The sequence below is a fragment of the Rhincodon typus genome, chromosome 9 (genome assembly GCF_021869965.1).
Source record: "Rhincodon typus isolate 14 chromosome 9, sRhiTyp1.1, whole genome shotgun sequence".
NCBI lineage: Eukaryota > Metazoa > Chordata > Chondrichthyes > Orectolobiformes > Rhincodontidae > Rhincodon > Rhincodon typus.
Genome location: NC_063340.1, coordinates 22,554,315 through 22,579,661, shown reverse-complemented (window position 1 = coordinate 22,579,661; position 25,347 = coordinate 22,554,315). Strand labels below are relative to the sequence as shown.

Genomic DNA, 25,347 nt, shown 5'->3' with positions numbered 1-25,347 from the left:
CGTGGGTTAGACATGGGGAAATGCTGGGGTAGGGGAATAAGTCGGAGTGGGCGGTGTGGACTTGTTGGGCCGAATAGTCTGTTTCCACACTGTAGGGATTCTTTGATTGTAAATATGGGACAAAATCTTATACAGGTCTGAACAATATGAGATACGGCAGAATTCTATGTGAAGTCCAGTGTGGTCTACCTCAATGTCGTAAACAACATCCCGTACTTTTTAATTAGGTTCTGGTTGTCAAAGCACGATTCTCACTAAGGAGTGATGTCTTGCCTTTAAAGAGGACTATTGCTTGTTAATGACCTTACTAATTGCACACCTCACCTCATTAATATGCAGCTTCATCTCCTACCACGCACTGTGAGCAAATTAGACCAAGAATTCTTGACATGGAAATCAGAATGGATACTGGTGACAACAGCTCACCAATTGCTGCACAGGACTTCCAGGTTGGACACAAAGCACCAACAAGTCAGGGCATACTCCATGGGCACCAGCCACAAGTCCTTCACATCCATAGATTGGCACCTGACATGTCAGCTTCTAAGAACCCTCATGGCACATCTCCGATCCACTTAACAATATGCTTCTGAGCTGCAATGCTGTATATTGGGGTGAAACAGCAACTATCATTGTAATGCTGCAATCAGCACACTTTGAAGTCAGGAGCAAGCATTTAACTCATGGACTTAACAGGCTACATCTCCAGCTTGTTCACTGGCTGTCATAGCAGTCACTTTGAATCCATCTCGATACTCATAACATCCTCTCAGGTCCCTTTTAAATCTTTCCCTGCCCACTTTAATCCTACACCCTCTAGTTTTGAACTCCCCTACCCAAAGGAAAAAACTTTTGCTATTAACCTTATCTATGCCCCTCATGCTTTTATAAACCTCTATAAGGTCACCCCTTAACCTTCTATGCTCCAGAGAAAAATGTCCCAGCCTATCCGGCCTCAAACACCCCACTCTTGGTAACATCCTTGTAAATCTTTTCTGTACCTTTTCCAATTTAATAACACCCTTTCTGTAGCAGGGCAACCATAATGTACACAGTACTCCAAAATTGGCCTCACTGATGTCCTGTGCAGCTGCAACATGCCATCCCAACTCCTATACTCAGTGCTCTGACCAATGAAGGGAAATGTGCAAAAGGCCTTCTTTGTCATCCTATCTACCTGTGATGCCACTTTCACGGAACTATGTACCTAAACCCCCAGGTCTCTGTTCAACAACACTCCCCAGGACAGTACCATTAACTGTGTAAGTCCTGCTCTGGTTTGTCTTTTCATCATACAACACCTCACATTTATCTAAATTAAATTCTAACTGCCCCTCCTTGGCCCACTGGCCCAGCTGATCAAGATCCCATACCTGATTTCCTTCTGAAATGAGAGAAAAGTGAATATTAAAGGAGAAGAAAGTCAGTTGTACAGCTATTAATGCTGGTTCAAGTGGGAAGCATTCCTGAGCAAGTGAGTAGGTAACATAGATGGTATGCAGGATTAGTGTGTAAGGCGTTGAGGTGGGTGATGGTGATTGAGGGAAGATATTGCAGGCAATCATGAGAGTGGTAGAGTATAACCCTTTGCGAAAGGTACGTACAGTAGCAGAGATAGAGTGAGTGTGAGGTATTGAACAGAAGTTGGCGACACTTACACTGGCAGAGTGGAAATAGCCATTAATCTTCTTCCTACGTTGCTATGCATTCCTCCAGATGACTGAGACCTCACTGACCTGGGGAGAAACCTTGGCCCAAGCCGGCATTTTCTGTTAGCAAGAGGATGCCCGTTCTCTGCACCATCAAGACCTTCAGGTCCCTGCCTGCAGAGCAGGGTGCCTATTTCCTCTTGTCTGCCTTGTCTGGGGAAATTCAGGGCAGCTCTGTACTAACACTGCTTGGCCGAGTGTAAAATAGACTAGTAAAATTAATGCCATGCTGGGACTGCTGGTCAGTCCTGGGATATCCCAGCAGTGGTGAATAGTTTCAGGTATGGTGAGTGGTAGAATGGGGCTAGAATCAGACTAGAGGGGAGCTGTAGGGATGATGTAGGAAGTTAATAAGGTAGGTTTGGTGAGAAAACCTCCGTGTAATTCAATGAAATTGACTTTTAACCAAAAAAAAAAGTTTCAGCCCATTCTTTTATATAGATCTATCATGCTAACCATTGCTAACAACAGTGATTTAATTACGTTGTCACTAGGACTAAAACTATAACTATTCACAATCTATATTCATAACACACCAGTGACCCACTCAGTCATCAATGCACCAATATACTCTGCAAAACACATTCTGACTTGCTTCTTTTGTTTCCTTGGTGGGGGTGGAGACAGCTTGCTCACGTCTTTAGCTCAGCAGCTGTGAGGACTGTAGTGATCAACCTAATTGCTCATGGACCCATTGGGGCCCACCCTCTGACTGCACTGCCTGAATCTCTGAAGGCCAGCACAGTTACTGGGATTAGCAAGAGCCACTAAATGCAGTACATAACTTTGCTGTTGCTTGCACTCTATGTACTGCTGCACATGGCTCTCTATGATTTACAACTCTCCAATAAGAGGAGCTCATGTGCTGAAAACCCTGACACATGGTTTTCATGATCTGCTCCATGGACTCCATTTGCAGAGATTGCATCGCCTTAGAAGTTTGACAGATGGTCAAACATCAACTGCACTGCTTCAAACATTGAGTCCCAAACTGTGATTTCTAAATGTCTTCCCTACCATGCAGAACATCACTGTGACAGTTTGCTTCCCCTGAGGTGTCTGTTCTTAGATGCCTCCATTTTACACAGCTCCTCCTGCGCAATGCTACTTATACAAATATCTGAATTATGCAATCTGCTGAGATGCAAATATATGCTGCTGCTTCTGGCACATTAATCAAATATGGATGCTCAATCTCTGATCATTTGCTTCTCTTCTTCATTTAAAAAGTGATTCCTTGCTTTATGGGATGGGTAAACATTACTGAAACCTGTGTGAAAAACAAACCAAGCTCATGAGTGGTAGGCATAATGACCCTATAAGTTTTGACATAATGTTTGCCACACTACCCAGTGATCAGCATGCTATCAGACTGCGCACAGCACACATCCAATGTCAACACTATTTCCTTCTGCCCTGCCATGGCCAACAAAGCCTCTCATCCAAACTCAGCATCACATAATGCTAACATAAGCATTTTCCATAGCCATGGGTACTTGGCATGGGTGGGGGGCTGGTGGTGAGGGTTGTAAAGGGCATGTAAGAAAGGCAGTATTGCAGTAATCGTGGAAGCTTTCAATATGCAGGTGGACTGGGAAAATCAGTAGTGAATCCCAACAGGTAGTTCTGCATTTGTGATTGGCAATGAGGCAGACTTGATCTAAAAGTTTAAGGTGAAGGAATCCCTGGAAGTAATAGAATTCACCCTGCAGTTTGAGAGGGAGAAGCTGGAATCAAATTTAACAGCATTGAATAAAGGTAACTACAAAGACAAGACAGTTAGCTAGAGGTGATTAGAAGGGGAGCCTAACAGGGAAGATGGTGGATCAGTAATGGCAGATGTAATTCGAGAGGCACAGCAGAAATCCAATCCAAAGAAGAAGAAGAGGATGAGGTAACTATGGCTGACAAGAGAAGTCAGGAACAGCATAAAAGCAAAAGAAAAAGCATACAATGTGTGAAGATTAGTCAGAAGCCAGAAGATTGAGAAGCCTTTAAAAACCAGCAGAGGATAACGGAAAAAGCAATAAGGGTGGGTGAAGCTGAAGTATGAGAGACAGCTAGCTAGTAATATAAAAAGATAGCGAGTTTTTTTTTAGCTATCTAGAACTTAAGAGAGAGGCAAGAGTGGGCACGGGACTGCTGGAAAATGAGGCTGGAGAAGCAGCAATGGGGAGCAAAGAAATGGCAGAGGTACTGAAAATAGCATCATATTCACAGTGGAAAACATTAGCAATGTACCAGAACTTCAAGAGTCAGGGACAAAGATGAGCATAGTGACCACCATGATGGAGAAGATCTGGGGAAGCTGAAATGTCTGAAGGTGGATAAATCGTCCAGGACAGATGGACTACACACCAGAGTTCTGAAAGAGATAGCTGAGGAGATTGCAGAGACATTGGTGGTAATCTTTCAGGAATCACTAGAGTCAGGGAGGTCCTAGAGGACTGGAAAATGGCTAATGTAACATCACTGTTTAAGAAGGGAGGGAGGCAGAAGGCAAGCAACTATAGGTCATTTTACCTGACCTCGGTCATTGGTAAGATTTTAGAGTCCATCATTAAGGATGAGATTGCAGTGTACTTGTAACTGCATGGTAAAATAGGGCTGAGTCAGTACAGCTTCGTCAAGGTGAGGCCATACCTGACAAATCTGTTAGAATTCTTTGAAGAGGCAATGAGTAAGTTCGACAAAGGAAAACCAGTGGACATGATCTATTTGGACTTCCTGAAGGCCTTTGACAAAGTATCACACAGGAGGCTGCTAAATAGATAAGACCCCATGATGTTAAGGGCGAGGTAGTGGCATGGATAGAGAATTGGCTGACTAGCTGAAGTCAGAGAGTAGGGATATAGGTGTCTATTTCAGAATGATAGCCTATGACATAGTGGAGTTCCGCAGGGGTCCATGTTGGGACCACAACTATTCATGTTATACATTAATGATCTGAACAAAGGAACTGAGGGCATTGTTACTCAGCTTGCAGATGACACAAAGAAAGGTGGTGGTGGAGATAGTGTTGACGTAGCGAAGAAGCTGCAGAAGGACTTAAACAGGCTAGGAGAGTGCGCAAAGAAGTGGCAGATGGAACACAATGTGGGGAAGTGTGACATTATGCACTTTGATAGGAAGAATAGAGTTCTAGGCTATTTTTCTAAATGGGGAAAGGCTTTGGAAATCTGAAGCTCAAGGGGACTTAGGAGACCTAGTTCAAGATTCTCTTAAGGTTAACATACATGTACAGTTGGCAGTTAGGAAGGCAAATGGAATGTTTGCATTCATTTCAAGAGGCCTAGAAAACAACAGTGGAAGTGTAAAGCTGAGGCTGTATAAAACTCTGGTTAGATTGCATTTGGAATATTTATAGCAGTTTTGTGCCCTTTGTCTAAGGAAGGATGTTCTGGCCTTGGAGGGAGTCCAGAGAAAGTTTACAAGAATGATTCTGAGGATGAAGGCTTGTCATATGAGGAGCAGTTGAGAATTCTGAATCTGTACTTGATGGAGTTTAGAAAGATAAAGGGGGTTCTCATTGAAACTTACAGATTACTGAGAGGCCTGGATAGAGTGGATGTAGAGAATACACATCTGTCAGTAGCAGTGTCTAGGACCTCAGGGCACAGCCATAGATTAAAGGGATGACCCTTTAGAACTGAGATGTGGAGCAATTTCTTCAACCAGAGGGTAGTTAATCTTTGGAAACCATTGCCACAAAGGGCTGTGGAGGCCAAGTCATTAAGTGTATTTAAGACTGAGATAGATAGGTTCTTTGTTGGTAAGGGGATCAAGGGTTGTAGGGAGAAGGCACGAGAAAGGAGTTGATAAATATATCAGCCATGATCAAATGGTCGAGCAGACTGAATAGGCTGAATCGCCTAATTTTGTTTCTCTTTACTATATTCCAGTGGTGTCCTGTTGTTTAGTCTTTTGCAGCATTCAGACATTGAGTAAATGAAATATATTGCTGTGTGTGTTTGTTTATATTTTGTGGTGTGCATTATTAGCTAGGCATGATTTCATGATAGCAAGCATTTGGTGAATTGAGGGTTGAATACTCGTGGTAGATTTGCTACATGTTGGCCTGGTGACCACTTAATTGGTGTGCGAATGCTATTGTGACATGGGTTGCTGCTATGCGACAATGTTAAGGGGCCAAAATTCCTTAAGGGACTCACTTGTAATAGCATGTTGATAGGTTCCGAACAGTCAATGAGTTGTTCAGTGGTTTCCCTCCTTTGTTGAGGGGTACTGTGAAGAGAGAAACTTACAGAAGCTCCCCTCAGCTGCACTGCTGTTCTTAATTGCAGCACTGTGCTCAGATCTGCTGTGATTGCACTCTTGATATTGCAGCTTCTTGCAGGGGAGAGCACGGATACATTCCAACAGTCCTTTGTTGTGTGCTTGACGCAGATTCCAGCAGTTCTTTGTTTCTGTGTGGGAACTCAAGCTATTGGCCGATTATGATGTCAGCAATAGAAATGAATATTCACAGTACAAAGTTCAGCCAGGTTCCAAGAATACTTGTCAATTTCACTGACCATTAATCTCCTGCAACACAAAGGTGGCAGTGGAGGAAAGTCTTTTTTTGACCTATGCCAAGACTAAACCTATTCTTATAATCTCTTTGAAATTGAGCTTTCATTGGCAAACCCTAGACTGTCATTGCATCTTCAACACCTTTATTAAATTTATCATTGTTTGTAAATTTATAAATTGATGAAACAGAATTCAGATAACTATAAATGTTGTAAAGGTACATTTTTTAATTGCTTTTCAAGGTCGTTGGTCCTTCATCTGCAGGATCTTTTCGCGAGAGACCCAGTGGACCTACAGCATTTCGCAAGTGTTATAAACGAGGCGATTTCCCTATTGCCTTAGAACATGGTTCACATGGAAATCGAATAGCCTGGAAGGTGAGTTGGAGTACAGTGATGGCAAACACTGCACGACTAAAAGTAACATTTCCTATTGTCAAACAAGGTTATTTTACAAATTAATCAGATAGAGTCATTTCTCCGCAAATAGTGGCAAGAGAAAGGTCTCCTGAGTCAGGTGCCCACCTTTGCTAACAATTAAATTTATCCAATGAAAGAGATGAGAGTCAGCTTTCCTTTGAGACTATTCTCTCCTGGCCAATCCATCTCCATTTTTATGAGGACCTGGCAACCGAAGCTACTTAAAACAGTCTATCAAGTAATGGAACTAGCTAAATGCATCAAGCAAGCAGGCATTTATCTCTCAAGCTTCATCTCCTCCTGCAGAATGTTTCCAAATGAAAGGTTTAATTACTTAAGTGGATAGGGCATGCAATCTTGACCTATACGATGTGGAGCAGAATATTAATGAAGGTCAATCCTTATTCCACTGCTGCTTTCAATAGCTACAACACGTGTTAGTTGCATGCTGCTGTACAGTTTCAAATGGCCGGATTTTACCCATTTATCCAGCAAAAGGTTAATTAACTTAAAATAAAATGCAATATTTAATGAATGCTCTGATGCTAGTACGCACTGCATAAAGTAACAGGATGATCATGTGTGAAAATTGCAAAACAATTTAAAGTGCTATTCCTTACTGTGAATCAGACAGGTTGAAATACGCATTATTTACATCATGGAATTTATTAGTTTTTTTGTACAATCTTAGATTTAGCTCAATGTTTAAATTTCTTTTGTCAATATTTACAATTGCATTGTATTCCTCAGGACCTATGGGGGCCTTTGCCAGCAAATTGGTATTGTTTCTTCTTCATTCCATAGAGTTCAAAAGTATCAATAAAATTGGTGGAATGTTTAAAATAAGATACTGAAGCAATACTTGAAGTGATTTATTTCGATGATTTTGTCATTGGATACAGAGATCAATAGAAATGTTAGTGTTAAGTGGTTCGATGAGGAATAGGATTCAGTAAAATATCTGGAATGCTTTTTAGTTGCACACATATTATACTTGAAGAAACATGTAAAATGATGGTTTGATTTTCTAGTTGTATTGCAGGCCCAGGGTATTGGGGAGTAAGGTAGTTGCTTAGTTATGGAAGGAGTGTACATCTCGAAAGAACATTTTATGGGATTTCCTTAGAGATTTTTAAGTGGCATCTGAACAATAAATAATATTTTTCATGCATATTGCAAGTAAATAAGTAAATGCCTTTGTTCCTTTTGTACTTACGTGGTTTAAAAAGCAGTTTTAGGGGCAAACTCTTTACCTTTATTGTCTCTTAAAAGTGTATGAGCTTTTACAAGGGATGTCTTGTGGTGCAGTGGGTAATGTCCCTGCGTTTGAGCCAGAAACTCTAGTTTCAAGTCCCATGATGACCACAGAAGGTATGGATAAACAGACTGATTATCAATCTGAAAATCCTTTCATAATGCTGCTGGCAGATAGTAAGACTATGGGAATCTCCTGGTTAGCCAAAATGATATGGTAACTGCAGCACACCAGTTTCTCATGTTTAAAACAACTTCCACATCAAGCAGATGTTCACCTGCACATCTGCCAATGTGGTATACTGCATCCGCTGTACCCGTTGTGGCCTCCTCTACATCGGGGAAACCAAGCGGAGGCTCGGGGACTGCTTTGCAGAACACCTACGCTCGGTTCGCAATAAACAACTGCATCTCCCTGTCGCGAACCATTTCAACTCCGCCTCCCATTCCTCAGAGGACATGTTCATCCTGGGCCTCCTGTAGTGCCACAACGATGCCACCCGAAGGTTGCAGTAACAGCAACTCATATTCCGCTTGGGAACCCTGCAGCCCAATGGTCTCAATGTGGATTTCACAAGCTTCAAAATCTCCCATCCCCCTACCGCATCCCAAAACCAGCCCAGCTCGTCCCCGCCTCCCTAACCTGTTCTTCCTCCCACGTATCCCCACCTCCCACCTATCCCCTCCTCCCACCTCAAGCCGCACCCCCATCTCCTACCTACTAACCTCATCCCCCCCCCTTGACCTGTCCGTCCTCCCTGGACTGCCCTATCCCCTCCCTACCTCCCCACCTACACTCACCTTTACTGGCTCCATCCCCGCCTCTTCGACCTGTCTATTTCCTCTCCACCTATCTTCTCCTCTATCCATCTTCTATCCGCCTCCCCCTCTCTCCCTATTTATTTCAGAACCCCCTTCCTCTCCCCCATTTCTGATGAAGGGTCTAGGCCCGAAATGTCAACCTTTCTGCTCCTATGATGCTGCTTGGCCTGCTGTGTTCATCCAGCTCTGCACCTTGTTGTCTCCATGCTCAGGTTCTTGCCGCAGGCTTTACTCCATTGCAAGTCTGTCAAAATCTGTCTAATTCTGCCTTGAATAAATTCAATTACACAGACTGCTACTTTTTTGTGGAAGAGAATTCCACTGGCTGACAGCCATCTAAGAAAAATAATTTCCCCAAATCTCTGTCTTAATGGGAGTTCTCTTCCTCTAAAACTGTATCTCCTGGTTCTGATTTCTAATAATGATAAAATTCTTCTAGAACTGTCAAAACTGCAGGAATCATTTTTATCTCCTGATTGTCTTCAAGTTCTAAGATAAATACACATAAATGAAAGGCACTATCACAATAGGTAAAGATTTGCTCTGCATCATTCCCTAGTGCGCTTCTCAATTTATTGATTTTTTCCTCAGTGATACCTGTATCTAGTTGTGTTATATTTAATACTTTTAGTTGCAGTAGAGTGGCTAGTCCACAGTATGTATGGAGTTAGATAATCCTGTGATAGCCTCTGGAAGAAGATCTAAGCAAAGTACAACTTCCATCTGGCCTTAATTCAAATCCAGGGGTTTTAGGATAGTTTGAATGGGAGCCTGTGCTATTTCTCGCTCAATTATTAAGCCTCAGCAGATTGCATATGGTTGTGGCAGAATCTTGTAATATAAATCCACAAATTATGTTGGTTGAAGAGCTTCAAAAAAATTGCGAAAACATATGTGGAATTTGTTTCTTAGTCAATGGCATGTGGACAATCTGTGATTTGTTGTCATGGGAAAGCAGGCCTTTGAAATTATGGCAGGCCTTAATTCTGCCAGATCTGGTTCTGACAACCAGTACTTCTGCTTTATTTAGGTGAATGCAGCACTGTAGGGCAGAGAGGTGACTTTGGCAAGAAATCCCAGGATAATATCCCATGTAATTCTATGAAGTGCATGGGGAAAGGAACAGATTAAAAAAAGCATACACCCTTCTAAAAATCAGATGACTTGCTGTGAATGATAAAAGAAACTGGGAGTTTCAGGCCCAACTACAACTTTGAAGCTTAGAACTTTATTAAATCTCTTCAGCTAACAGAAAGTTGCAAAATCGATTTCTCAGAAGGTACAGCAGTTGTTTAGAAATATATTTCTATGTTTGAATATATTTGGGACACCAAAAATTCTATTGCTTACAGAAACATTTTATCATTTTTTTAAAAATGTATTCATAAATTTTATTTCCAGTAGCAGAGGAACAGAGGTGTAGGCTGAAAATTTTTAAAAAAATTTTTTGAATGATCGGTTGATTTTAAAGGTTAGGTTTCCTGACCTCTCATTCTGAATTTCAGAAGCAAAATAATATGGATGCTGGAAACCTAAAATTAAAACATAAAGTGCTAGAAATGTTGAGGAAGTCAAGCAGCAGATGTGCAGACAGAAACAGAGTTAATGGGTGGAATTTTAGCTTTTCTGAAGTGGCGATAATGATGGCAAGTAAGGTAACTTAATCATTCGAGAGTCCAAAAATCAGATTCTCAATATGTAGAAAAGTTCTCCAGAATAAGTTCCCTAAGCGTTAGATGATGAGTTCAGAATCTTGCTGTTGAGTGGAAAGAGGCTTATTTTGTGTATCTACATCTCGTTATTAATGCAACTTGCAGTATTAACATCACACTTCCATTTTTCTTCTTTGACTTCAAGAAAATTGATGCACAAAACTTCCAATGCTTGCACGGGTGAAGGGTTCAAGATGAGTGTGGCCATTGACCGTGGAGGCAGCTCAAGCAGGAAAGCGGTTCCATGTAAACAAACATTAAATGACCGGTACAGTGATTCCGCAAGTTGCAATGGACAAAATCTCCACTGATAAATCAGAGCATCTTTTTTTGTCTGGTCAATGCACATTGCAACTCCATGGTGCCTCCATGGTCAATGGCCAAACTCATCTTGAACCCTTCACCCATGCAAACATTGGTCTCACAACATCAGTTTGTTGTCACCCCAATTCAGCCACAAATTCATTGCTTCAAGCAAGATTTTGGAATTGACTGATAGTCAGGACTTATAAACTTATGACAGGTAATTCTGCATGAGGGGCATCCTGGCATTCTGTATACCTATGCAAAATTTTAGTGCTGACATCGAACCAGGCATTTTTGGGTCTTAGTCTGCTTTTTAGGACTCAAGGTCTTTAGTGCTTAATTGGAGGCAGGCAGCCTTTGTAGTTTTTAGTACAAAATGTCTTTAAGTGTTCCGTTAGAGGTAGATATCTTTGGTGTCCCAGCCTGCTTTGTAATGCACAACATCTTTAGTGCTGCTTTAGAGTTGGGGATCCTTCATGATATAACCTACATCTTAGCATACAAGGTGTTCAGCGCTGCTTTAGAAGCAGGTGATCTTTGTGGTATAACTTGCTTTCTAGAGCAGAAAGAGAGGTGGGCTGCTTATGGCAGTAGAGAGTACTTAAGAATAAATGTTTTAATCAGACAGGAGATGGACATGTTGCTGTATGGCATGGTGCTAGTTCAACGTCAGATCTGCAATATGTGCCAGCAGCTTATATAGTAAATACATTGCGATGTCCTGAAGAAAATGTATGTAAGTCAAAGCTTTTAGCAGCATAAGGGTACATTTCAATCATTTAGGGGATATTGCCAAAGTTAGTCATGGGCTAGTCTGAATCCACTTCAGCAGGTTGGCCACAGTCAGTCAGATGCTTGGTCCTTTGTGTGTGCTGGGATCCATGCCTGGGTCATGGTCAGACTTCGAGACAAGTATAAGCAGCCTGGAGATTACATGAAGTGTGCTCTTGGGAGATTATCCAGGAGATGTGACATAGCCAGCTGGGGCTGTCCTGCCAAGTCAGTTTGCAGGGAAGGTGGGGTGCAATGAGTCACGGTTGTTTGGTCATGAACAGTCAAGAGAATTCTCAGGGCAGTTCTTGCAGTCTTGGCGAAACCAGGCTGATCAAGTCTGGAGAAGGATTTCATTCATTGTACTGGGATGCTGAGGAGATGGTGACAAAATTGCAGACAGTAGGGTGGGACCACATAGTTAATAGGCAGGCACTGGGAACCCTTGAAGTGGGAGTGATTATTCTGTTTCCAGAAGGGGAGGATATACAGCCAGGAAGGACATTGGAGCCTCCAGAGGCATAGGCTCTGGTGTTAAAACAGTAAATTAATAGTGATGGATAGGGCTCAACTAGAATGGATGGATGTTGAAGCATCATCTGGACCTCAGGGACAGCAACACAAAAGAAAACGTGAAAATCATAGGGAATTGATGGATCACAGCTAAAGCTTGCAAGTAACTCATGTAAACACAGTTCGAACTTTACTGTAGCAGATCAAAAGTAAGTTCACAACATGACAGACCTTGCATTCAAAGTGGGAGGAGTAAGTCATTATTTCTTCTATGAGGCGGTGCTTGCAACATTCTTCTTGAGGCCTTGAAAGAGAGTCAAACAGTTAGAGCATTAGGATTCTCCGCCATTGCTGGCTTTCCCAAGGTGCAGAGTGCTATTGATTGCACTCATGTTGCTTTCAGAGTGCCCTCTGCAACCAGTTGCATTGTCAACAGGAAAAGCACAATGTTGATCACATTTCCACTAGGGCCATAATGGAACAAACTGTAAGTCTCCTGAAGATGAGGTTTCAATGCCTGAACCTCTACTGTGGGACTGTCAATATAACTCAGACAGGGGTTTCTGCATCATTGTGTAAGCAACGCCCTTCACAACTGGAACCAACAAAGGAGGACTGTATTGGGTTTGCATGAATTTGGGCAGCAAGAGCAATTCTGTCAGGATGAAGAAGAGGCTGAGGATCAGGAGACTGACCCAAAGGCCAGGCATGAGAGGAGGTCAAAGCAATGTTTCAGACACCAGAAAGATCCTTATTGTCACCCACTTTCAGGATAACTGAACTAGATTCAGATTTCTTTTCATTGAACATTTGATTTGCTTATTGGGCAGGCAAACACCTGCTTAGTGTAAAGGCCATGTGTGACATGTTGGTTTGCTGTTTTTCATTTATTATTTTGCAAAACTAAATTTCATGTAATTCATGTGAATATGTGAATTAAATCTTCAGCTGAGCCAATGTTGAAGTAGCTAATAACCTGCTCTACATCACCATTATGAAACAAGTCGTAATGTGAAAATGTACTTAACTCACATAACTTTAGTATCATGTAGCTCTGAATGCATCTATGAGGATATGACATGAATCATGTGTACTTAGGACTTCATGAGAGCTACCACATTGACATAAATCCTGAGAAAGTTAATTCCTTCATCTGTATTCCTTCAATGCTTCAGAATGCACAGAGAGTATATTGTCTTGATATACTTGATCATTCTCCATAGTAGTGTTTAACCCCGTGAAAGAAAGCAGTTTCTGCATCCTTTCTGCTCAGATCACTGATGTGAGGGATGGCAGGAATGTAAACTGCCCAATGAACATCTCCCAGCCTTAACTATCTCTCTGGTCCCTTGAAATTTTTATCAATAGGAACAACATCTCCCTAATGAGATGTGCGGAATCATTAGTGATTCTGAATTCTCATTCATAAGGAAAAATTAGGTTTTTTAAATTTGTTCCTGAGATGTAGGTTTCACTGGCTCGGCCATTATTTACTTACCATTCCTCATTGCCCAGAGGGGAGTCAAGAATCAACCACTTTGCGATGGGTCTAGAGTCAAATGTAGGCATTTGACCAGGTAAGCATTTTCTTCTCCAAAAGATATTATTGAACAAGGTGGGTTTTTATGACAATGACAGTGATTACATGGTCATCAGTAAACCAGCAATTTTTAAATCCCAGATTTTTATTCAATTTAAATTTCACCATCTGCCTCAGTGGATTTGAACCTGTGCCCCAGAACATTAGCCTGAGGTTCGGGGTTACTAGTCCAGTGACCATAAGACCATAAGAAATAGGAACAGAAATAGGCCTTTCAGCCCTTCAAGTTTACCCTCCCGTCCACTTACCTGCCTTTTCCCCGTAACCCTTGATTTCTCTACTAATCATGAATCTATCCATCTCAGCCTTAAATATACACAATGATTCTGCCCCATAGCTCTCTGTGGCAAGGACACTCTCAAAGACTCTCAATCCCATGAGAGAAGAAATTCTTCCTCATTTTAGTCTTAAATTGGTGCCTAATAAGACAATCCTTTCATACCATGGATCATTCCAGTGAATCATCTCTGAACTGCCTCCAATGCAAAGATATCTTTCCATACATAAGGGTACAAAAACTGCTCACAGTACTCCAGATGTGGTCTCATTAGCGCCTTATGCAGTTGTAGTAAGACTTCTGTACTCTTATACTCTAACCCTTTTGAAATAAGTGCCAACATTCCATTAGCCTTTCTGATGACCTGCTGCAGTAGTGTGCTAGCTTCCTACGTTTCATGCACAAGTACACCCAAGTCCCTTTCTGCAGTTTTTCTCTGTTTTTAGCCCCCTCACGCCTTGCCTTTCCACCTACTTTTGTTGTTGTGACATTATCTTGGGAAGTGTCGAAGCATGTTTGCAGGCTCTGGCAAATCACCTTGACGTTTCCTTTAGCCTCAGTGCCTTCCATACTGGCATGCAATGTCAATCTATAACCACAGGTGAGGTCCTAGAGAACTGGAGGTGGCTAATGTTGTGCCTTTATTTAAGAAAGGCTGTAAGAAGAAGCCTGGGAACCATAAACCTGTGAGCTTAACATAGGTGATGGGTGAATTGTTGGAGGTGATTCTGAAAGATAGGATTTACATGCATTTGGAGAGGCAAGGACTGATTAGTGATAGTCAGCATGGTTTTGTGCCAGGGAAATTATGTCTCACAGACTTGATTGAGTTTTTTGAGGATGTAACCAAAAAGATTGATGAGGGCAGAGCAGTAGTCATTGTTTACATGGACTTTAGTAAAGCCTTTGACAAGGTGCTGCATGGTAGACTAATTAGTAAGGTTAGATCACATGGGATTCAGGGTGACCTGGCCAATTGGATGCAAAATGGCGGTATGTTAGGAGACAGAAGATGGTAGTGGAGGGTTGTTTTTTGGAATGGAGGCCTGTGACCAGCAGTGTTCCACAGGGATCAGTGCTGGGCCCACTTTTGTTTGTCATTTATATAAACAATTTAGATGAAAATAAAGGAGTCATTATTAGCAAGTTTGAGCATGACACCAAAATTGATGGCACAGTGGACAGTGAAGATTATCTAAGATGACAAAGAGATCTTGATCAATCGGGTCAATCAGCTGAGGAGTTGCAGATGGAGTTTAATTTGGATTAATGTGACATATTGAATTTTGGTAAAACAAATGAGGGAAGGTCTTGTACAATTAATGGTACAGCCCTGGATAGTGTTGTAGAACAGACAGACATAGGTGTTCAGGTACATAATTCTTTGAAATTTGCGTCACAGTTAGACAGGGTGGTTAAGAAGTGTTCAGCATGCTTGCCTTCATTGTTCACACCTTTGAGTATAGGACTTGGGATATCATGTTGAGCTTGTACAGGACATTGGTGAGGCCTCTTGGAGTACTGTGTGCTGTTCTAGTTGCTCTGCTATAGGAAGGATATTATTAAATTGGAGAGAGTTCAGAAAAAAATTACCAGGATGTTGCTGGAAATGAAGGGCTTGAGTTACAAAAATAGGCTGGATAGGCTGGGACTTTTTTCACAGGAGCATAGGAAATTGAGAGACGACTTTGTAGAGGTTTAGATAATCATGAGGGACATAGATAAGGTGAATATAAAGGTCTTTTTCCTAGGGTTGGGGGAGTTCAAAACTAGGGGGCATATTTTTAAGGTGAGAGGAGAAAAATTTAAAAAGGACATGAGGGGCAACATTTTTTACACAGTGAGTGGTTTGTGTTTGGAATGAACTGCCAGAGGAAGTGGTGGATGCAGGTACGTTTACAACATTTAAAAGATATTTGGATAAGTACATGGAGGAATATGGGCCAAACAGGCAAGTTGGACGAGATAAGTTTGGGAACATGGTCGGTTTGGACTAGTTGGGCCGAAGGGTCTGTATCAATGCTGTATGACTCTATGACTCTAAATTGCAGGGATCCTGATATATGAGCCTCTCTGCAGTCAAAGACTCAGTTGCATGTGAAAGATGAACAATTGCTTGACAATTGCAATGTCTTACTTTCTTGAGATGTATGAAGAGACTTCTAACCTTGCATGCATGTGACTTAACAAGTATATTGAAAATAGTACTTCAGCAAACATTGTAATAGTGCAAGTGAGAATATGTTAACAAAAGTCATGGCTTATTTTCAATGATACAGTCCCATGCCCCCATGCACTCTCAGTAAATTTTCCTCTTCCTTTGTTTTTCATTTTGTTTAGACGCATACCCATCATCTGCAGCTGAGGTGGAGGAAGCCTGCTCTGTGGCTGGCCCTGTTGCTTTGGAAGACCTGGGTGGTCATCCCCTGGTGCCTTTCAACCCAGAGCACCCAGAACTGTTGCTTTGGAAGACCTGGGCAGTCATCTCCTGGTGCCTTTCAGCCTCAAGCACCTTGACCTGCTGAAAGTCTCATGCCCAGATGTTGGCTCACTCTCCTTGGCTTTTACTGATTGTTTTGGCAGAGGGCAGCAGAGGGACAGGTCAACTGTGGAGTGTTCTGAGAGAGTATTCTGGGGTACCTGTGTGTTACTCCTCTCCCTGTAGGCACCTGCTAGCATCCCATTGTCATCCTGAGAGGAAGGTTGAATGAGGTTGAAGTGCCTCATTTTCTCCACCTCCCCCAACCCCCCTCACCTTGCCATTAATGCTGAGCACCCATGACTAGAGTGATACAGTGCAGGTTCAGACACATATCCAGCAGCCACTAAGCACTTCACTAGACCTGGGTCTCCAAGGCAGCAGCCACCCTTTCTATGCAAAAGGCCAGGTGCTCCCGGTAGTGAGGGTATTCAAGCACTCCTCCACCTTTCTTCCCAGCCTACTAAGTGCCTCTGGCACACCTGCCTGATGTTCCTGTGCCTATCTGTGCAGATTGAACAAATCACATATGACCAAGAAATTGAGTGTGCCTTCTGCCTTGGGACTGAGCAGGTGCCTCGTCTTGGGTGGTTTTCTGATTGTTGCTTGTTTATGATAAACAGTGTTTGAACATTTGCTCATGTGTCTTTTATTCAGTAAATGATTCTTTGTGAATTACTTCTGGATCCCAATACACATTTCTCCAAGATCACTGCTGGCATATAGCTTTGCCCCATGCAATGGAACAGGTCAAATATAGAGCCTGGGATATGATATAAGAATTGTTACATGGCATAACAGCTTCTACCAGCACTGTCAATAGCTCCAGACTACTACATGCAAGTGAATTTTGCCACAGTAGCTCATACTTCCATGAGTGAACTGTAACACAGCATATGACATCAGACATTAGCATATGATGAGGCAAGTTGGAGAGTAGCTACCCTTATTGACAGTAACAGATGCTGGAAACAGGTGACAGTCACATTTTGGCAGGCCTCTGTAATACATATTCCCATTCTGCTGCTTCTGCTGCAGGTGAAGTCACCTGACGAAGAAGCAGCACTCCGAAAGCTTGTGATTCCAAACGAACCTGTTGGACTAAAACTTGGTGTTGTGTGACTTCTGACTTTTTCCACCCTATTCCAACACCGGCAGCTCCATATCATGGCTTCTGCTGATGTGGTGATATGGTATTCCTACCTATTTGTTTGCCTCTTCTCCATCTCCTTATCTGAAAATATTTTGGGTCCCTTTCATGCCATCCATATGCAAGATCTTACCTGTTTACTGTACCAAGCTCTGCAAGTTGAAATGGACAATGGTGATCCATAAAATCCACATAGGATCGAACTGTAGTCTCCCCCACAACCTTCCAGGCAACAAAATGGAATCTTTGGAAAACATTCTATCTGCTCTATAGGAAATTGGGTATTGATCTGCATATGTGGATGGAATAGAAGAGTGATACAAGCTTATGTAAAAGATTGCCATATGCATGGAATTTATGAAATCCCACTATGGCCCAAAATCCCTTTGACCTCAGCCTGACTTTTAAGGTTAGTATGGTATTGGATGAACACACCATCCCTCTTAAGCAGCACATTAGTCACTTCCTTTATGCTGTCTATGATGCTGCCTGGGATATCTCATGTGTTGTCAGTGGATCCTTAGAAGGATCTGAAGGCATAGAAGATTGGCATTGGTATGTTTGAGCACCAGTTGTCTTGCCACCCAATCCTATTGCGTGCAGATCTTTCTGCATCATGGTGCAAAGCTTTCCATGTTCTTATCATCAGGATTCCAAATGGATTCCTCACGTAGCAAGTTTAATTAAATTCCACCCATTAATTCTGTTATCTCTCCACAGATGTTGCCAAATCTCCTCAGTCATTCTTCTGCAAAGGTTATTTGCTTGGCATCATATTCAATTTTGATTTGTTACAGTTTTTTATTCATTCATGTAATGCAAGGATCATTGGCAAAAAGACCATTTATTGATCATCCTTAATTGTCCTCAAGGATGTGGTGATATGCAGCCTTTTGAAGTGCTGCAGTCCATTGAAATAACTCCACAGAGGCTGGTATCCCACCACCAAGTCACCGTTTATTTACACATGCTTAGTACATGATAATGACCCAGCTACCTCAGAGCCGGTGAAAATACTGCTTATATCTGTCAGCCAGGACTCCCTGATTGGACCAGGTTAAACCCCCAATCAGGGCACTCATATTCTATGAGGCCCACCTGCTTGACATCATTCCAATTACTACAACCCTCTATCTCTAACTCCTGGGATGTAGGCCTGTTCTATGTCCTGTAGCTTCTCCTATAGCATTTTCGCACCAGGTCCAGTTCCTCCGACTCTGCCCCAGGCGGTGGGTACTTGACCATAGACTGTCTCTTGTGCCTGGACTGTCTTGGCTGAAACTCATCTTATTCTTCAAGTAGTAATACTTGAACACTAGAGGCTGCAATGTCTGCTGCGTTCATCTCGTCCTCAGAGGTTTCTTTGAAGTTACGTGGAGGGGGAGAACCCACTGGTTCTGACAGCCTTGCCAGATGTTCTGAGGGGTCGTGTATGTTTTGCTCCTGCCTCGTTTGCAAGGTTGCAGCTTTCATGTGGTTGATGTGCTTGTTCAGGATTGCCTCTGCTACCCAAACTTTGTAAGTTATGGGACCTGAGCTCGCGTCGACGATGACTTTTACCCATGCAAGTTGTCATTCCCATGGTTTCTACATCAAACTTCAACCCCTAAAGTAAACTGCCTCTCTCGCTTAGAAGAATCTTGTATCTGGTATTGGCATTCCTGATGCTGTTTCATCCCAACCCCAAGTCCAGGACGATCAGGTTTAACCTGATGCAGAGTCTTCTCTCCATTAACAACTCTGCTGGAGCTGTCCTTGTAGTTGCATAAAGGCTGGTGCTTTTAATCAAACAGGAACCAGGACAGTTTTATATAGAGTGAAGCTATAGGCTGTTTCTTTAAGCCTGCCTTCAAAGTTTGGACTACTCTTTCCACCCGACCATTGGACAATTGATAATATGGAGCTTTCCTACAATAAAAATTACTATTCAGCTTTAGGGAATACTGAAATTCTCTGCTGGTAAGTGATGGCCGTTTGTCAGTGACCAACACCTCTGGGAGCCCATGAATTGCAAAAGATGCTCACAACTTTTCAGTCATCATCCCTGTGTTTGATGAATGAACTCTATGCACCTCCAACCACTTTCAATAGTTGTCCACAATGACTAAAAGCATACAGCCCATGAATGGACCGGCATAGTCGAACTGCAACCAAGTCCAGGGTTTACCCGACTATTCTGATGAATGTGGGGGGCTGCTGACAGTAATTTTTGTCCTTGTTGGCACTCTGGGCACTGCCCCACCAACGTAGCTATGTTGGAATCCAATCCAGTCTACCAGACTTAACTTCTCACCAACACCTTCATTTTAGAAATCCTTGAATGACTTTGATGGAGTTCAGCCAGCATCTGGTGGTTATCTTTGCTCAGGACAATCACTCTTGCACCCCAAAATAATATTCCGTCCTCTATGGTGATCTAGTTTTGCCGGGTCCAGAAAAGTTTCAATTCTGGTTGTGATGCCCCTTTTGTTTATCACCTCCAGCTGTTTAGTTTTGCAGAGACGGGATCTTTTTATGTCCACAGTCTGGTATTTTCAGTGGTGACTGGAAGGGTGTCCAAAAAGTTTAAAACCATAACAGATTCTTCCAGTGGTGGCACCACTAGTGGTTTATCAGCCAGTTGGAGGCAGCTCAAGGCATCTGTATTTGCTACTTGGCCTCCCAAACGGTGTTCCAACTTGTAATTGTATGCACTCTGAATAAAAGCGCTCCACTGAATTTGACCTGAAGCTATGGGCTATTCACCTGTCCTCTTTAAGTGGACTTAGCAAGGGTTTATGGTCCATTACTATTACAAATTTACATCCATTAAGGTATTGGTGGAACTTTTTCACGCCAAAGATGACTGCCAAACCTTCCTTCTCTACCTGGGCGTATCTTCGTTTAGCATCAGCCAAAGTTCAGGAAGCATATACTATTGGGTGTTCCTCTCCAATGTGCCACCGGTGAACCAACTCCACCCCGATACCATACAAGGAAGCATTGCCTGTCAGCACCATATCTTGCTTGGGATCGTAGTGCGCTAACATCTTAGACTACGATAGCTGCTTCTTCACCTTCCTAAAGGTTACATCTTGGCTATGAGACCATTTCCAAGGCTGATGCTTTTTCAATAGCAAATGTAAGGGTGCTGGGATAGAGGCCAGGTTATGTATGAATTCTCCATTATAATTCACAAATCGATCCTATGTATTGATACAAACCCTTATGGGTATTAATTATAGTATACTTCTGGGAATCCTCATCTAATTGCAATTGCAGGTCAGCATGGTTTATCTCCAGCTTTGTGAAGGATGGCTCCCCAACCAGTTTTGCGTGTAAGTGTTGTATGTGAGGGATTGGGTATTTATCCAGCTGCGAAAAGCAGTTCACTATTTGTTTGAAATCCCCACAAAGGCCCCTCCTATCAGGCTTCACAATCAGTACAATCAATGCAGTGCATTCCGCAAACTGTATTGGTTTGATGATTCCTTTGTTTCCCAGCCTCCTAATTTCTGCCTCTACATTTGTACATAAGGAAAATGACACTGGGCAGGCCTTGCAAATTCATTGAATTACTTTTTGGTCAATGTGTAAGATGGTCTTGGCCCCTGAGATAGTCCCTAGACCTCCCTGAAAAGCCTCTGGGTATTTAATTAGGATTTCACTCAGGCAGCCATTTTCAAATAGAAAAATGTTGAGCCAATCAAGTTGAATCTTTCTCAACCAATTTCACTGTTGTGAGTGAATCTCTTCATGAGCGTGTTTTTCTCTTGTCACCACTGAAATAATTCCATGAAGGCTGGTATCCCGTCACCAAGTCACCCCTTTTTTACATGCTAGCTCAGATCCAGCTCTTAGAATGAGCAGAACCCCTGAAACTCCTGTTTGTCTTTGTAAGCCAGGACTCTCTGATTGGATCAGATTAACAGGCCCAATCAGGGAACTCATTTTCTATGACATCCTCCAGGCTGACCTCATTCCAAATACTACGCATTGAAAGTAGGTACAGTTAGGAACTCCCTAATGTGGGTGCAATGACAATAAAGGAACAACAATCGTTTTCCAAATCAAGTTGCTGTGTGATTTCAAGAGCAGCATAAAGATGGTGATGTTCCCTATAGAGTTGTTGAACTTTGTGTTTTACTTGGAGGCTGAGCTACACATTTGGAAAGTACTGTATAAGAAGCCTTGGCAAGCTTCTCTAGTGCATCTTGTAGATAGTGCACAAAACTGCCAACAACCCATCGTCCTTGTGCTAGGTATTGCTTCACAAGTGGAGAGCTTTCCCCAATTTTCATTTACTTCAATTTTCCAAGGAACCTTAAGGTCACACTTGATGCATTGTTAATGTTAACAGCAGTTACTCTTACTCACCTTGAGATATTTGATCCTTTTCCATGTTTTGTTCAAACCTGTTAGGAGATGTGAAAGCAAGTAGTCTTTGCAGAATTCAAACTGAGTTTCAGTAAGCAGTTTATTGATTGCCACTTGATAACACTGTCAGTAAATGATTAAATTGGATTGGGTTTGTTTTGTTTTCTGTGTACAGGGCAATGCTGGTCAATTTCGCACTTTGTTGGGTAGTTGCCAATATTGTAACTGTTTTGAAAAGGCTTGACTAGTGGCATGGCTTATTCTGGAGCACAAATGGTCAGCATCATCTATTAAGATCTATTAAGAGTCAATTCATCAATGTAATTGAATATTCACTACTTGCCTGCTTGAGTACAACCATGACAACGTTCAAGAAGTTCAATAAAACTCAGCATTTGCTTGATTGACAACACTGACACCAGGCTCAGTATCTGTGTCATTCTATCAGTGACATATTTGGCATAATGACTACAGGATGCATTACAGCAACTTATTAAGGTTACTTTGACAATGCCTCTCTGCCCGGCAAGAGGAAAGAACAATATGTTGTCGGAAGACTATCACCTGCAAGATTATTTCCAAGTTATACAATATCCTGATTTAGATATATATCATAATTCATTCAACATCTCTGAGTCAATATTTTAAAATTTGCTACCTGATATTGTGGAAGCACTTGGATAGTAGCTGTTCAAAGAGAAACTTCACTCACAAGCATCCCAAGAACACTGAAGAGATAAATAAATGAAGCCATTATTCATTCCTGAGAAAATTTTTTTAAGTAAAATTAACCATTCGATCAACAAAGCTGACTGAATGGTACTGATACATTTTAAGAATTTTAAGAAGGTATGTAGTACAAGCTCAAACCGTACAATCGAAATTCACTTCACAGCTTTACACTACTGAAAAGCATGCTACCAAGCTCAAGTTCAAGTCCACCTTTGAGGGAGAGGGTAAGCCTTAAAGTAGAAACTTTGGTGAAAACATTAAAAGAAACAATAGACAATTCAAATAATATATAATTATGCTATTGTGAAATATGAAGCATATTATTTTGTCATTTTCCTTGAACGCTACTGCATTAATTTGGAATTTCAGCATTGAGGAAAAAATTGCAATTACATTTTCAAAATACACTTCAAATGATTTGTAGATGAAGGATCAGTATAATTAGCCAATAATACACTTCGTAAAATACTAAGTGTTAAGTGAAAGACCACATTTAACAAGGAACGTGTACCATTCCCAATACTGAGGCTGGATGTTTTACATGCAGGAGCAAATGTGTTTGGGAGCAGATGAAGGGGTTTACAGCAATAAAGTTGACAACAAATCAGGAAGCCAGCTCGAATCAACTGTCTTCTGCATTTAATTATAATATATTAGGTTGCAGGATGCAGAATGTTAATTTTAAACTGTAATCATTCATTAAGAAGGATGCTAACATGGGCCTTGGTATTTAACTATGGCTGTCCAAGTTTCTCAATTTTACTTGGACTTGCGACTGAAAATAAGGCAAAGACACAGCACCAATTGAGTAACCCTGTAGAAATTACAAGCAAAACTTTCCACGAGAAACGGAAATTTAATGGCTGTTTTCTTACCTAATCAGTTAAATATAAAAGACGTTTGCTTAATATTTGTTCTCAGAGGTTGCTTTTCTTGAAACTCTAAAGTAGTGAGAGTTACATTTTCAGTACTTTATGATTGCTTTCTTTATTTTGGAGGTTTGTGTGTTCGATATCTACTTTAGTCAGGTCAGTATGTGAGGTACATACTCTGTATTAATGTGGATATCAAACGACAACAAAGCTGATAAGCAGAAGCAAGAACAACAAGAAAAATACCAACATGAGCACCAGCAGCAGCACAAGAAAAGAACAGCAGCCGCTCCTCTTCACAAACCTGATGCTCAACAGGCGAGGTGATGAGGAGCTGAGCTGTTCACAGGATGCAAAACCTCAGCATATGCTAAACATATCCTCAACATAGAGACAGAGCTTCCTGAATCTAGTGGAATACAGGTGTCTTAGTCTTATATCAAGAGATGGCAGATATGTGCAGCCTGCCAGAAGACCTGATGCTAAGTGGACCTAATGGGCACAGGCAAGAACTAGAGGATGTGATGACTCGCGAGGCTGGTATAGTAATCCAGGAGGTGGCACTTGATATGGCCAGTTCCCAGTGAGGTACACCAAAGTTCCAGACAGGATTAAAAACTTGTCAAGCTTCTAGGTGAGGAGGGATGAACCGGCTTTCATTTATTATTCATCTGGCCATTTCGTTGCTTGCAATGTTAACTTAAATAGGATCCCTTCTTTAATGATGCCTTTCTTTCAGCCCAAATTTATGTTTTAAAATTAGTGTGTTTAACCAGGCTTTCTTGAGTTAACAAAAGAGTGAGTTTATTATTTACTAAACACAAAAAGAAATGATAATGCAACAAACTTAGACATTGGTAGAAATAAAAGGTGAGTCCAAGAAATGTTGTCAATTAGAAAAGATGTACATATTAATCTCTGACTTACATGAAGATGAAATAGTTGAACATCGTGGCTGTTACTTTGGGTGATACCAGCAGCACTGATGTTGGTAGGTGTGCAGTTGGTTTTGAGATACTTAGATTTACAGGTCAGTTGAAAGATCTCTGCCATGTTTCCTTTTGACTGTGGCTTCATTTGCTTTCTGGTTTTCAGCAAAAAGACACCTTCTGTCTTGTAATACTTGCACTGCAAGTGACAAGACAGGATCTTTCTCTCTCTTTGCTGAAAACCAGAAAGCAAATAAAACCACAATTGAAAGAAAATGGGACAAAGACTTTTCAGCTGATATGCAAGTCTAAGTATGTTGAAATCAACAGTAACTACCAACATCAGTACTACTGGGTATCACCCAAAGTAATAGCCATGTAACAGAAGTGCAGGGATGACAAGGGATTTTCTTAGCTGTGATTCTTGCAGCACATATCTTTCCCACTAGCACTCAAAGGACAGGGTTGAAACTAGCAGTACTTGCATATTCTGGAAAAGGGGAAAGCACAAATACATCTTTCAACCAGACTGCTCTCTTCATTGCCATCATGTTCATAGTCTAAGATAACTCACAGGAAATTACAGTTCAATTTGCAGTTCATATCTCCCTTTGAATTTCTTTTTTTTGAAGCGTCCTTGACAGCGAACAGGTGTGGTATTCTATAGTTTCCCTCAAGACTAGGGATAATCCACACAGCCTTTTTGGACGGTCACTGAATTACATTACTCGAAATTTACTTTTCAGTCATTCTTTGGCTTTATGTCCTTTTTTAAAACACACATTGTAAGTGAAAAATCAGTAGGTTCATAGGTGATCTAAAGTTTTAATCATCATTATGGCACATGGGAGGAGTCTTAGGCCTGCATGTCCAACAATCTGTATGAACAAGAGCAGTAACCTTAGGGAGAATG

At 41.6% G+C, this 25,347-nt stretch overlaps 1 protein-coding gene across 1 annotated transcript in view; it reads left to right on the top strand.

The window, feature by feature from the left end:
* The window catches only part of LOC125484060 (parkin coregulated gene protein homolog), a 181,197-nt gene that overhangs the window by 65,695 nt on the left and 90,155 nt on the right, over nucleotides 1-25,347 (top strand). Inside the window, exon 2 of the mRNA XM_048601301.1 lies at nucleotides 6,485-6,619. Coding sequence (XP_048457258.1) covers nucleotides 6,485-6,619 — 135 coding nt within the window. The remainder of the gene's footprint in view (nucleotides 1-6,484; nucleotides 6,620-25,347) is intronic.